This window comes from Pristiophorus japonicus, chromosome 20 (genome assembly GCF_044704955.1).
Source record: "Pristiophorus japonicus isolate sPriJap1 chromosome 20, sPriJap1.hap1, whole genome shotgun sequence".
Lineage (NCBI taxonomy): Eukaryota > Metazoa > Chordata > Chondrichthyes > Pristiophoridae > Pristiophorus > Pristiophorus japonicus.
In genome coordinates, this window is record NC_091996.1 from 6,950,860 (window position 1) to 6,965,386 (window position 14,527).

Below are 14,527 nucleotides of genomic sequence, written 5' to 3' on the forward strand. Positions count from 1 at the left end.
CAAAGTCTACATGGATCCTGAACCAAGGTTTGGATGGCCACGACCACAGGCTCAGCAACGATTCTGCTGGTGCTTTGCTGAGCTGCATGCAAGTGTTGCACTGATGCATGCATGCTTCCAGCTCAGAATCAATTCCTGGCCACCATACATGGGACCTGGCGATGGCCTTCATCATCACTATACCCGGATGTGTGCTGTGTAACTCACGCACAAGCTTCTCTCTGCCTTTCTTGGGCACTACAACGCAATTGCCCCACAATATGCAATCTGCTTGAATATATAGTCTGTCCTTGCGACGAATGTACAGTTTGGCCTCCTCGCACATTTGCTTAGGTATGGCAGACCAATCCCCTTTGAGGATGCAACCCTTTACCACCGAGAGTGTTATATGTCTAAACCTGTAAATACCTTGTTTAGCCACCAGAGGGCTCATCCCCTGGAGTCCCAAGGGATCCCACAATCCCTTGGGAGCACCTGTACTTAAGGAGGCCTCACAGGCTGGAGAGGCACTCTGGAGACCTGCAATAAAAGACTAAGGTCACACTTTACTTTGAGCTCACAATATCTGGTCAGACTCTTTATTCATACACTACAACTGATGACAAGATACAGATAACGAACCCCACCGCAATGATGCAGAGAACAGTGGGCATCCTGGAGAAATTTTCGGAGGGAGTTGATTGGGAAACCTTCGTAGAGCGACTCGACCAATACTTCGTGGCCAATGAGCTGGAAGGAGAAGCGAACGCTGCCAAACGAAGGGCGATCCTCCTCACCGTTTGCGAGGCACCAACGTATGGCCTCATGAAAAATCTGCTCGCTCCAGCGAAACTCACAGAGAAATCATATGATGGTTGGTGCACACTGGTATGGGAGCAGCTTAGCCTGAAGGAAAGCGTTCTGATGGCAAGGTACCGGTTCTACACGTACAAGAGGTCTGAAGGGCAGGAAGAGGCTAGCTATGTCGCCGAGCTAAGACGCCTTGCAGGACATTGCGAATTTGAAGGACATTTGGAGCACATACTCAGGGACTTCTTTGTACTTGGCATTGGACATGAAGTAATATTTCGCAAACCTTTGACTGTAGAGACCCCAACCTTGAGTAAAGCCATTGCGATAGCCCAGGCGTTCATCGCCACCAGTGACAATATGCAGCAAATCCCTCAGCACACGAGTGCTGCTACAAGTACTGTGAACAAAGTAATGTTGTTTTCGAATTGTAACGTACAGGACAGGCTCCACATGCCTGCAGCTGCACGTCTGCAGATGTCTCAGAGTCCACTATCAAGGGTGATGAATTATAGGCCATTAACACCTTGTTGGCGCTGCGGGGGTGATCATCGATTCCATTCATGCCGCTTCAAAGGATACGTTTGCAAGGGCTGTGGAACAATGGGACATCTCCAACGTATGTGCAGGCGAGCTGCAAACCCTGCTAATCCTGCAAACCACCATGTTGCAGAGGAGGACAGATCCATGGCGGATCACGACGAACCAGAGCCTCAGACCGAGGAGGCAGAGGTATATGGGATGCACACATTTACCACTAAGTGTCCCCCGATAATGCTGAAGGTTGAATTAAATGGATTCCCTGTGTCAATGGACACGGGCGCGAGCCAGACCATTATGAGCAAAAAGACTTCTGATAAATTGTGGTGCAGCAAGGCCTCAAGACCAGTCCTGACTTCCATTCGCACTAAACTGAGAACTTCCACAAAGGAACTGATTCCCGTAATCAGCAGTGCTACCGTAAAGGTCTCCTACGATGGAGCGGTGCACAAGTTACCATTCTGGGTGGTACCGGGCGATGGCCCCACGCTGCTCGGCAGGAGCCGGCTGGGGAAGATACGCTGGAACTGGGATGACGTCCGAGCGCTCTCGCCCGTCAACGACACTTCGTGTGCCCAAGTCCTAAACAAGTTCCCCTCGCTGTTCGAACCAGGCATCGGGAAGTTCCAAGGAGCAAAAGTGCAGATCCACCTAATTCCGAGGATGCGACCCATCCATCACAAGGCGAGAGCAGTACCGTACATGATGAGAGAGAGGGTGGAGATCGAGCTGGACCGGCTGCAACGAGAGGGCATCATTTCGCCGATTGAATTCAATGAGTGGGCCAGTCCGATTGTCCCAGTCCTCAAGGGAGACGGCACCGTCAGAATCTGTGCTGATTACAAAGTAACTATCAATCGTTTCTCCCTGCAGGATCAATACCTACTACCAAAGGCAGACGACCTTTTTGCGATGCTGGCGGGAGGAAAGAAGTTCATGAAGCTGGACTTGACCTTGGCCGACATGACGCAGGAGTTGGAAGAATCATCGAAGGGCCTCAACTGCATCAACACACACAAAGGTCTCTTCAATTACAACAGATGTCCGTTTGGGATTTGATCAGCCGCGGCGATATTCCAGAGAAAAATGGAAAGCTGACTGAACTCGGTCCCGCGCACCGTGGTCTTCCAGGACAACATCTTGGTTACAGGTTGAGCATCTCACAGAACCTGGAGGAGGTTCTTAGTCGGCTTAATTGCATAGGGCTCAGGTTAAACTGCTCTAAGTGCTTTTTCCTAGCGCCTGAAGTGGAGTTCCTGAGGAGAAGAATCGCGGCGGACGGCATCAGGCCCACCGATTCGAAGACGGAGGCAATCGAGAACGCACCGAGGCCACAGAACGTGATGGAGCCACGGTCATTTTTGTCATGTATGTAACCACAATGTAACACCATTGTATTACTGTATACGCACAACCTAGATGCACACTTTGACCACAAGGGGTGAACTTGTGGGAGACACTCCTTACCTGATCTCCCAGATATATAAAGGGAGGTCCCACGCAGGGTCATCACTTGTGGAGTGCTGTGAATAAAGAGTTGAGGTCATGCAGTGACCTTGTCCCCAGAATGTGCCTCGTGTGGTTTCATGCTGTAGAGTAAGGACTTTACATTGGCGACGAGAAACGGGAATTCACGACCCACGAGAATGGCCACCGCTAGCACAGAGGAACGGTACTGTGTTGGGGAAGACTGGGACAATTTTGTCGAGAGGCTCCAGCAAAGCTTCGTTACAAAAGAATGGCTGGGGGATGCAGCGGCCGACAAGCGAAGGGCTCATCTCCTGACCAGCTGCGGACCAAAGACTTACGCGCTCATGAAGGGCTTACTAGCACCTGAAAAGCCGGCGGACAAAACCTTTGAAGAACTTAGCAAATTGATCGGGGAGCACCTCAAACCAGCGAGTAGCATACATATGGCCCAACAGAGATTCTACACCCACCGACATCGTGAAGGACAGAGCATACCGGACTTTGTAGCGGAACTCCGGCGTTTGGCCAGCCTCTGTAAGTTCACAGATGCCTGCAGGGGGGAGATGCTAAGGGACTTCTTTATCGAGGGCATCGGTCATGCGGGAATTTTCCGCAAATTAATTGAGACCAAGGATTTGACCTTGGAAGCGGTGGCGTTGTTAGCTCAAACTTTCATGGCGGGGGAGGAAGAGATGAAAATAATATACGCGCGCAATTCTGCCTCTAACACGGCGATGGATCAGGGAGTCAACATCATCAATGCGACTCAGAGCCCCGCAGGCAGGCAGGGACAGTCCGACACTCCCCAGGCAGCAATAGACCCCAGAGTAGGACTTCAACAGAGACAATGGCAGGTTGAACGGACATTCACGCCATCACAGTGGACAATGCGGCCCAGGATGGGGCCATTGACACCCACTAATAGGGTACTTAGGAGCAGTCAAAGGGACAGTCAGCGCGGAATGCCTGGCCATAGTCCCTCTGTCCCCAACAATGGAAACTTTAACTCATGCTGGAGGTGTGGGGGAAAACACCCAGCTAGATCTTGTAGATTTCAACAGTTTGTCTGCAGGAACTACAATCTCAGTGGCCACTTAGCTCGAATGTGCAGGAAGCCTGTAACCAGACTAATATATGACGCGGATGGACCAGAAGAGGGTCCTTTGAGGCAGGATGACTTTTGGGGCAAATCGACGGACGCCGACGTTCAGTGGGTCCATGCGGCGAACAGTTCATACACCAGAATGCCACCAATGATGATGAGGGTTTTATTAAACGGTATCCCTGTACGCATGGAGCTGGACACTGGGGCCAGCCAGTCACTCATGGGCGTTCAGCAATTTGAGAAGCTATGGCCACTTAAAGCCAGAAGACCCAAATTAGCACGTGTTGAGACACAATTACGAACTTACACTAAAGAAATCATTCCGGTGCTAGGCAGTGCAATGTTGGCTGTCACACACAATGGGTTAGTGAATCGGCTGCCGCTCTGGATTGTCCTGGGCAATGGTCCCGCACTGTTGGGGAGGAGCTGGTTAGCCGAGATGAACTGGAAATGGGGGGATGTTCACGCAATGTCATCTGTGGAGCGCAGTTCGTGCTCACAAGTCCTACAACAATTCGATTCACTATTCCAACCTGGCATCTGGACTTTCAAAGGCACCAAAGTAGTAATACACATCACCCCAGATGCCTGGCCAGTGCACCACAAAGCCAGAGCGGTGCCGTATGTTATGTGGGAAAAGATCGAGAACGAATTGGACCGGCTGTTGAGAGAGGGCATCATCTCGCCCGTTGAATTCAGCGACTGGGCGAGCCCCATCGTTCCCGTTCTAAAAGCGGATGGCTCTGTCAGGATCTGTGGTGACTACAAGGCCACCATCAATCGGGTGTCCTTACAAGATCAATACCCGCTCCAGAGAGTGGAGGACCTCTTCGCCACGCTGGCAGGTGGCAAGCTGTTCACCAAGTTGTACCTCACTTCAGCCTATATGACCCAGGAACTGGCCGACGAATCCAAACGACTGACCACCATCACCACGCGCAAGGGACTGATCGTTTATAACAGGTGCCCGTTTGGCATTCGATCAGCAGCCGCGATTTTTCAACGAAACATGGAAAGCCTGCTTAAATCCATTCCTGGAACGATCATATTCCAGGACAACATCCTCATCACGGGTCGAGACACCGAGGAACACCTCCACAACCTGGAGGAGGTTCTACGCCGACTGGACCGGGTAGGCCTGTGACCAAAGAAGTCTAAATGTGTGTTCTTAGCTCCTGAGGTTGAGTTTCTGGGCAGGAGGGTTGCTGCAGATGGGATTCGGTCCACCGAATCCAAAACAAAGGCAATTCGACGAGCACCCAGGCCCTGCAACACATCGGAGTTGCGTTCATTCCTGGAACTGTTGAACTATTTCGGGAACTTTCTGCCGAACTTGAGCACATTGTTGGAGCCGCTACACGTGCTCCTGTGTAAGGGTTGCGATTGGTTTTGGGGGGACTGTCAGGAACGGGCTTTTGATCGGGCGCGAAACCTACTTTGTTCAAACAAGTTGTTGACCCTGTACGACCCTTGTAAAAAATTGGTTCTGACATGTGATGCATCGTCCTATGGGGTTGGGTGCATGTTGCAGCAGAGCAGTGCTGAGGGTCAACTACAACCTGTGGCTTAAGCCTCCAGGTCGCTCTCTCAAGCAGAACGGCGATATGGGATGGTTGAGAAGGAAGCGCTTGCATGTGTCTATGGTGTAAAAAAAATGCACCAGTACCTCTTTGGTAGGAAGTTTGAATTAGAGACGGACCACAAGCCATTAACATCCCTGTTGTCAGACAGCAAGGCTATCAATGCCAACGCATCAGCTCGCACACAGCGATGGGCTCTCACGCTGGCTGCTTATGACTACTCCATCCGGCACCGGCCCGGCACTGAAAACAGCGCTGACGCGCTCAGCAGGCTTCCACTGGCCACCACTGAGGGGGTAGCGGAGCAAAGCGCCGAGATGGTCATGGCTGTCGATGCCTTTGACAGCGCAGGCTCCCCCATCACAGCCCGCCAGATCAAAATCTGGACCAACAGAGATCTCCTCCTATCCCTGATTAAGAAATGTGTCCTGACTGGGGATTGGGCTCCCGCACACGGAGCATGCCCTGAGGTGGTCAGACCATTCCACAGACGGATGGATGAGCTCTCCATCCAAGCCGACTGCCTACTATGGGGCAGCCGGTAGTTATGCCCCAGAAGGGCAGGGAGCCATTCATCAGGGAACTCCACAGCGAGCACCCAGGCAGTGTGCTGATGAAGGCCATTGCCCGGTCACACGTTTGGTGGCCTGGAATTGATTCAAACCTGCAACACTGTGTTCGCAGGTGCACGACGTGTGCCCAGCTGGGCAATGCCCCCAGGGAGGCCCCTCTCAGCCCGTGGCCCTGGTCCACCAGGCCATGGTCACGCATTCATGTTGACTACGCGGGCCCGTTCATGGGAAAGATGTTCCTTATTGTGGTAGATGCGTACTCGAAATGGATCGAGTGCATCATTCTGAATTCATGCACGTCATCCACCACCGTGGAAAGCCTACGTGCGATCTTTGCAACCCATGGCTTGCCGGACATCCTGGTTAGTGATAATGGCCCATGCTTCACAAGCTATGAATTCCGGGAGTTTATGTCAGGACTGCACCGTTCAAGCCGGCCTCCAATGGCCAGGCAGAACATGCCATCCAAATCATTAAGCAAGCTATGCTCAGGATTCAAGGACCCTCCCTACAATGCCGCCTATCGCGTCTCCTGCTGGCCTATAGATCCCGACCGCACTCGCTCACGGGGGTCCCGCCCGCAGAGCTACTAATGAAACAGACACTCAAAACCCGGTTGTCCCTCATTCACCCAGTCCTGACCGACATAGTTGCGGGCAAGCGCAAGTCACAAAACGAGTACCATGACCGTAATTCAAGGGGGCGATGTATAGAAATAAATGATCCTGTATTCGTCCTCAATCACGCCATGGGGCCCAAATGGCTCGAGGGCACTTTAATTGACAAAGAGGGGAATAGGGTCCTCGTGGTAAAACTCAACAATGGTCAGATATGCCGTAAGCATCTGGACCAAGTAAAAAAAAGGTTCAGCATGGACACGGAGGAACCTGAAGAAGACCATGAGATGGAGCTCACAACACCGCCAGTGAACGAGCAACAAGAGCAATCAGAAGAATGCACAGTCCCTGCGGTCAGCCCGGACAGGCCGGAATCACCACAGGTGACAGACACTCACGTCAGTGTCCAACAACCAGAGCCCCAACTGCGGCGCTCCACGAGGGAGCATAGACCACCTGAAAGACTAAACCTATGATCCCAATAAGACTTTGCGGGGGGGGGGGGGGGGGCGAGGTGATGTCATGTATGTAATCACAATGTAACACCACTGTATTACTGCATACACTCAACCTAGATGCACACCTTGACCACAAGGGGTGAACTTGTGGGAGACACTCCTTACCTGATCTCCCAGATATATAAAGGGAGGTCCCACACAGGGTCATCACTTGTGGAGTGCTGTGAATAAAGAATTGAGGTCACAGAGTGGCCTTGTCCCCAGAATGTGCCTCGTGTGGTTTCATGCTGTAGAGTAAGGACTTTACAGTTTTTAGGACTCCTGAACTACTTTGGTAACTTCTTACCCGGTCTCAGCACATTGTTAGAACCACTGCACGCTTTACTGCGTAAAGGAGATGAATGGGTATGGGGTAAAAGCCAAGAAAATGCCTTTGTAAAAGCTAGAAAACTGTTATGCTCAAACAAATTGCTTGTGTTATATGATCCATGTAAGCGTTTGGTACTAGCATGTGATGCGTCGTCATAAGGTGTTGGGTGTGTATTGCAACAAGCTAATGAATCTGGGAAACTGCAACCGGTTGCTTATGCATCCAGAAGTCTGTCTAAGGCTGAGAGGGCCTACAGCATGATTGAAAAAGAAGCGATAGCGTGCGTTTATGGGGTAAAGAAAATTGATCAATATCTGTTTGGGCTCAAATTTGAATTGGAAACTGACCATAAGCCACTGATATCCCTCTTTTCTGAAAGTAAGGGGATAAATACAAACGCATCGGCCCACATCCAGAGATGCGCGCTCGCGTTGTCCGCATACAACTACGCCATCCGCCACAGGCCAGGCACAGAAAACTGTGCTGATGCTCTCAGTAGGCTGCCATTGCCCACCACAGATTTAGTTATGGTAATGGAAGCATTCGAGAGTGAGCAATCACCTGTTACTGCCCGACAGATTAGAACCTCGACGAGCCAGGACCCCTCACTGTTCTGAGTAAAAAACTGGGTGCTTCACAGGAGCTGGTCCAGTGTCCCGTTAGAAATGCAGGAAGAAATAAAGCCGTACCAGCGGCGCAAAGATGAAATGTCTATAAAGGCAGACTGCCTTCTGTGGGGTAATCGAGTAGTGGTACCAAAAAAGGGCAGGGACACTTTCATTAGTGATCTCCACAGTACCCACCCAGGCATTGTAATGATGAAAGCGATAGCCAGATCCCACGTGTGGTGGCCCGGTATCGATGCGGACTTAGAGTCCTGTGTGCACAAATGTAACACATGTTCACAGTTAAGCAATGCACCCAGGGAGGCACCACTAAGTTTATGGTCTTGGCCCTCCAAACCGTGGCCTAGGGTCCATGTCGACTATTCAGGCTCATTCTTGGGTAACATGTTGTGGTTGTAGATGCATACTCCAAATGGATTGAATGTGAGATAAAGTTGGCAAGCATGTCCGCTGCCACCACTGAAAGCCTGTGGGCCATGTTTGCCACACACGGCCTGCCTGATGTCCTTGTGAGTGACAACGGGCCATGTTTCACCAGTGCCCAGTTCAAAGAGTTCATGACCCACAATGGGATCAAACATGTCACATCTGCCCCGTTTAAACCAGCGTCCAATGATCAGAGAGAGCAGTGCAAACCATCAAGCAGAGCTTGAAGAGGGTAATTGAAGGCTCACTGCAGACTTGCCTATCCCGAGTCCTGCTTAGTTACCGCACATAACCCCAATCGCTCACTGGGATTCCACCCGCTGAACTGCTCATGAAAAGGGCACTTAAGACAAGGCTCTCGTTAGTCCATCCTGATCTACACGAACAGGTAGAGAGCAGGCGCCTTCAACAAAATACATATCATGATAGCGCAAATGTGTCACGCGAAATTGGATTAATGATCCTGTATTTATGTTGAACTATGGACAAGGTCCCAAGAGGTTCCCGACACTGTCTTGGCCAAAGAGGAGAGCAGGGTGTTTCGGGTCAAACTTTCAAATGGACTCATCTACAGGAAACACTTGGACCAAATCAAACTCAGATTCACAGACTATCCTGAGCAACCCACCTTGGACCCTACCTTTTTTGACCCCCCAACACACACACCAGCGGTTGACCACGAAGCAGAACCCATCATCCACAGCAGCCCAGCAGGACTCACCACCCCAGGCAGCCCAGCAAGGCCAACTGCACAGCAGCCCAGCAAGAGCCCAACAAACGACTCACCAAAACCAGCATCTGCACCGAGACGATCAACCAGGGAAAGAAAGGCCATAGATCGACTCACCTTGTAAATAGTTACACTGTTGACTTGGAGGGAGTATGCTGTTATATATGTAAACCTGTAAATGCCTTGTTTAACCACCAGAGGGCTCATCCCCTGGAGTCCCAAGGGATCCCACAATCCCGTGAGAGCACCTGTACTTAAGGAGGCCTCACAGGCTGGAGAGGCACTCTTGGAGTCCTGCAATAAACGACTAAGGTCACACTTTACTTTGAGCTCTGGTCAGACTCTTTATTCATGCACTACAGATAGAATCGGGTCCTGGCTGGTCCAGGTCTTAACTTGTTGAGCCGTGACAGGGGTTCCTTCATTCTCAAAAGCATCCATCATTAACATTAGATCCGCCGGTTGTGGCGTTTCCACCTCCGGTGTGGGCAACGGCAACCAGTTCAAAGCATCGGCACAATTCTGTGGTGAGTGACATAATCATAGGCAGATAATGTCAGCGCCCACCTTTGGATGCGGGATGAAGCGTTGGTATTGATACCTTTGCTCTCGGAAAACAATGAAATCAGCGGCTTGTGATCGGTCTCAAATTCAACCCTCAGACCAAACAGGTATTGATGCATCTTTTTAACACCATACACACACGCTAAAGCTTCTTTTTCTACCATGCTGTAGGCTCTTTCCGTTTTAGACAAACTTTTGGATGCATACACAACAGGTTGAAGTTTCCCAGACTCATTGGCTTATTGGAGTATGCAACCAATTCCATATGACGATGCGTCACAGGTCAAAATTAAACGTTTATATGGGTCATAATGTACCAGCAGCTTGTTCGAGCAAAGCAGATTGGTGGTTTTCTCGAAAGCTCTGTCTTGCGATGCGCCCCGCACCCAGTTGTTGCCTTTTCTCAATAGCATGTGCAATGGTTCTAGTAAGGTGCTCAATTTAGGTAGGAAGTTACCAAAGTAGTTGAGTAGACCCAGGAACGAATGCAGCTCCGTCACATTCTGCGACATGGGTGCATTCTTGATGGCCTTGGTTTGCACGTCAGTAGGTCAGATGCGATCAGCGGTGATTTTCCTCCCGAGGAATTCGACCTCCGGTGCCATGAAGACGCACTTCAAGCGTTTCAGTCTGAGTCCCACTCTATCCAAACGCAGTAGAACCTCTTCCAGGTTGTTCAGATGTTCCTTGGTGACCTTTTGCTTCGGTCTTCACAGGGGAAGACACAAAAACCATGCCAAAAATTGCTGGTCACGGGAATGTGGGAAGGGAGGACCTTGAGACAATCACTTTCACTAGGGGGGTAGTGCTGGACAGGCTAATGGGACTCGAGGTAGACAAGTCCCCTGGTCCTGATGAAATGCATCCCAGGGTATGAAAAGAGATGGCGGAAGTTATAGCAGATGCATTCGTTATAATCTACCAAAATTCTCTGGACTCTGGGGAGGTACCAGCGGATTGGAAAGCAGCTAATGTAACGCCTCTGTTTAAAAAGGGGGCAGACAAAAGGCAGGTAACTATAGGCCGGTTAGTTTAACATCTGTAGTGGGGAAAATGCTTGAAGCTATCATTAAGGAAGAAATAGCGGGACATCTAGATAGGAATAGTGCAATCAAGCAGACGCAACATGGATTCATGAAGGGGAAATCATGATTAACTAATTTACTGGAATTCTTTGAGGATATAACGAGCATGGTGGATAGAGGTGTACCGATGGATGTGTTTAGATTTCCAAAAGGCATTCGATAAGGTGCCACACAAAAGGTTACTGCAGAAGATAAAGGTACGCGGAGTCAGAGGAAATGTATTAGCATGGATAGAGAATTGGCTAACTAACAGAAAGCAGAGAGTCGGGATAAATGGGTCCTTTTCGGGTTGGAAATCAGTGGTTAGTGATGTGCCACAGGGATCGGTGCTGGGACCACAACTGTTTACAATATACATAGATGACCTGGAAGAGGGGACAGAGTGTAGTGTAACAAAATTTGCAGATGACACAAAGATTAGTGGGAAAGCGGGTTGTGTAGAGGACACAGAGAGGCTGCAAAGAGATTTAGATAGGTTAAGCGAATGGGCTAAGGTTTGGCAGATGGAATACAATGTCGGAAAATGTGAGGTCATCCACCTTGGGGAAAAAAAACAGTAAAAAGGAATATTATTTGAATGGGGAGAAATTACAACATGCTGAGGTGCAGAGGGACCTGGGGGTCCTTGTGCATGAATCCCAAAAAGTTAGTTTGCAGGTGCAGCAGGTAATCAGGAAGGCGAATGGAATGTTGGCCTTCATTGCGAGAGGGATGGAGTACAAAAGCAGGGAGGTCCTGCTGCAACTGTACAGGGTATTGGTGAGGCCGCACCTGGAGTACTGCGTGCAGTTTTGGTCACCTTACTTAAGGAAGGATATACTAGCTTTGGAGGGGATACAGAGACGATTCACTCGGCTGATTCCGGAGATGAGGGGGTTACCTTATGATGATAGATTGAGTAGACTGGGTCTTTACTCGTTGGAGTTCAGAAGGATGAGGGGTCTTATAGAAACATTTAAAATAATGAAAGGGATAGACAAGATAGAGGCAGAGAGGTTGTTTCCACTGGTCGGGGAGACTAGAACTAGGGGGCACAGCCTCAAAATACGGGGGAAGCCAATTTAAAACCGAGTTGAGAAGGAATTTCTTCTCCCAGAGGGTTGTGAATCTGTGGAATTCTCTGCCCAGGGAAGCAGTTGAGGCTAGCTCATTGAATGTATTCAAATCACAGATAGATAGATTTTTAACCAATAAGGGAATTAAGGGTTACGGGGAGCGGGCGGGTAAGTGGAGCTGAGTCCACGGCCAGATCAGCCATGATCTTGTTGAGTGGCGGAGCAGGCTCGAGGGGCTAGATGGCCTACTCCTGTTCCTAATTCTTATGTTCTTATGTTCTTATCAGGATGTCATCTTGGAACACAACGGTTCTGGGAACGGACTTCAGTAGACTTTCCATATCCTCTGGAATATTGCTGCAGCCGAGCGAATTCCGAAAGGACACCTGTGGTAAATAAACAGCTCTTTCTGCATGTTAATGCACGTAAGTCTCTTCAACGTCTTGACCAGCTCCTGTGTCATATAGGCCGATGTCAAGTCCAGTTTTGTGAACGACTTCCCTCCGGCTAGTGTCATCAGCCTTCGGTAACAGGTATTGATCTTGTTTCGAAACCCTGTTGATCGTAGCCTTGTAGTCTCCACAGATTCTGACTGTGCCATCACTTTTCAGCACAGGAACAATGGGGCTGGCCCATTCATTAAATTTGACCGGTGATATGATCCCTTCACGCTGGAGTCTGTCCGGTTCAATTTCGACCTTCGCCCGAGCTTTATGATGGACGGGTCTTGCATCTGAGTCGATGTGGATCTGCACCTTGGCTCCTGTGAAGTTGCCGATACCCGGTTCGAACAGCGAGGGGAACTTGCTCAATACTTGGGAACATGTATCTTCCTCTGATGACAATGCCTTTATGTCGTTCCAGGTGCATCTGATTTTCTCCAACCAGCTCCTGCCGAGCAGCGTTGGACAATTGCCTGGAACAAGCCACACCGGTAACTCATGAACCGCACCGTTATATGACACATTAATTTGTGCACCGCCAATCACCTTTATCAGTTCTTTGGTGTACGTGCGCAGCTTGGCGTTAACAGGGCTCAGCCTGGGCCTCACAGTCTCAGTATCCCACAGCTTATTAAATGCCCTCTCGTTCATGATCGATTGAGTCACCTCTGTGTCAGTTCCATCGATACTGGTATCCCGTTAAACTTCACATTAATCAAAATTGTTTTACTCTTGGTTATAAAGGAGTACAGTCCATACACTTCCTCCTCTGGCATCTCGGATTGCGTATCCAGATCCGCGCTAGTCTGACTCTCATCCTCCACGTGGTGTGTCGCAGCACGCTTGCTCATCTGAGGACACTTGCGCTGGAGATGCCCCACTCTCAGACAGCCTTTGCAACTATATTGCTTAAATCGGCACTGCTGGTGCCGGTGATTTCCCCCACAACGCCAACACGGAGAAGTCGGATACATTCCCGCTGACGGACTTTGGGCAGCCACAGGTTTCGCGAACGCAGCCGGATAGGCCCTGCCATGTGCCGCTCTGCCGAATGCCGAATCAGTCGCATTTACAGTACTTGCCGAGGTTCGGTTCTTCACCTTTAGACTCCTGTCCGTCGTCATACATGATTGAGCGATCTGGATGGCCCTTTTTTAAATCCAACTTCTCCACCGCCAGAAGTTGACGCAGGATCACCTCGTGGTTGATACCGATAACAAAGAAGTCCCGCAGCATGTCTGCCAACACCGTCCCGAACTTACACGGCCCCGCTAGACGTCTCAGGTCGTCAACAAATTCCGCCGCACTCTGGCCCTCCGATCGAATGTGTGTTTCAAACCGATATGTCGAGATGATGATGCTGTCGTCTGGCTTGAGGTGCTCCCATACCAATGTACACAACTCCTCGTACGTTTTCTGTGTTGGATCACTAGGCATCAGTAGATTCTTTATCAGACCGTAGATCTTTGAACCGCACACAGTGAGGAACACGACCCGGCGCCGATCTGCATCATCGACCCCCTGCATTTTGTTGGTCACAAAGTACTGGTTCAAACGGCTCACAAAGTCTGCCCAATCTTCTCCCTCCAAGAATCGCTCTAAAAATCCAATCGTGCTTATTTTGCAAACAAAGGTTCTTGTATTCTCGTCGCCAAATGTTATGTATGCAATAAAGGTATAAACTGAGTACTGTTTAACTAAGCAAGATACGACTTTGGCTCTGCTTTATTTAGGCCCAAAGTGCCTGACTCTCAGAATGGCTGGCCTTTTATACCTGAGCAGCACCATGTGCATGCTGCTCAGTGGCCTCCAACAATGACGCCATCTGGTGGTTACAAACGGAATGTACATACATGACAATTATCACATTGCTGTTTGTGGGCGCTTGCTGTGCGCAATTTGGCTGCTGCGTTTCCCACAATACAACAGTGACTACACTCCAAAAGTACTTCATTGGCTGTAAAGTGCTTTGAGACGTCCGGTGGTCGTGAAAGGTGCTATATAAATCCAAGTCTTTCTTTTTCTTGTCTCTAGATCTAGAGAGATTATGAAGCCCATCTCGCACCCCCTCTCAACCTCTTAAATCGAAAAACCATT

General features: G+C 49.8%; 1 protein-coding gene across 2 annotated transcripts in view; it reads left to right on the plus strand.

Annotated features, from left to right (window-relative positions):
• Window positions 1-14,527, plus strand: part of LOC139233144 (inactive phospholipid phosphatase 7-like) — a 219,933-nt gene that overhangs the window by 102,975 nt on the left and 102,431 nt on the right. Inside the window, exons 2-3 of one of the 2 annotated variants that reach the window (XM_070863712.1) lie at window positions 12,275-12,378; window positions 12,852-12,921. In XM_070863712.1, the coding sequence (XP_070719813.1) occupies window positions 12,275-12,378; window positions 12,852-12,921 (174 nt within the window). Of the gene's footprint in view, window positions 1-12,274; window positions 12,379-12,851; window positions 14,108-14,527 lie in introns of those variants that run through there. The other variant, XM_070863713.1, reaches the window with a different exon arrangement.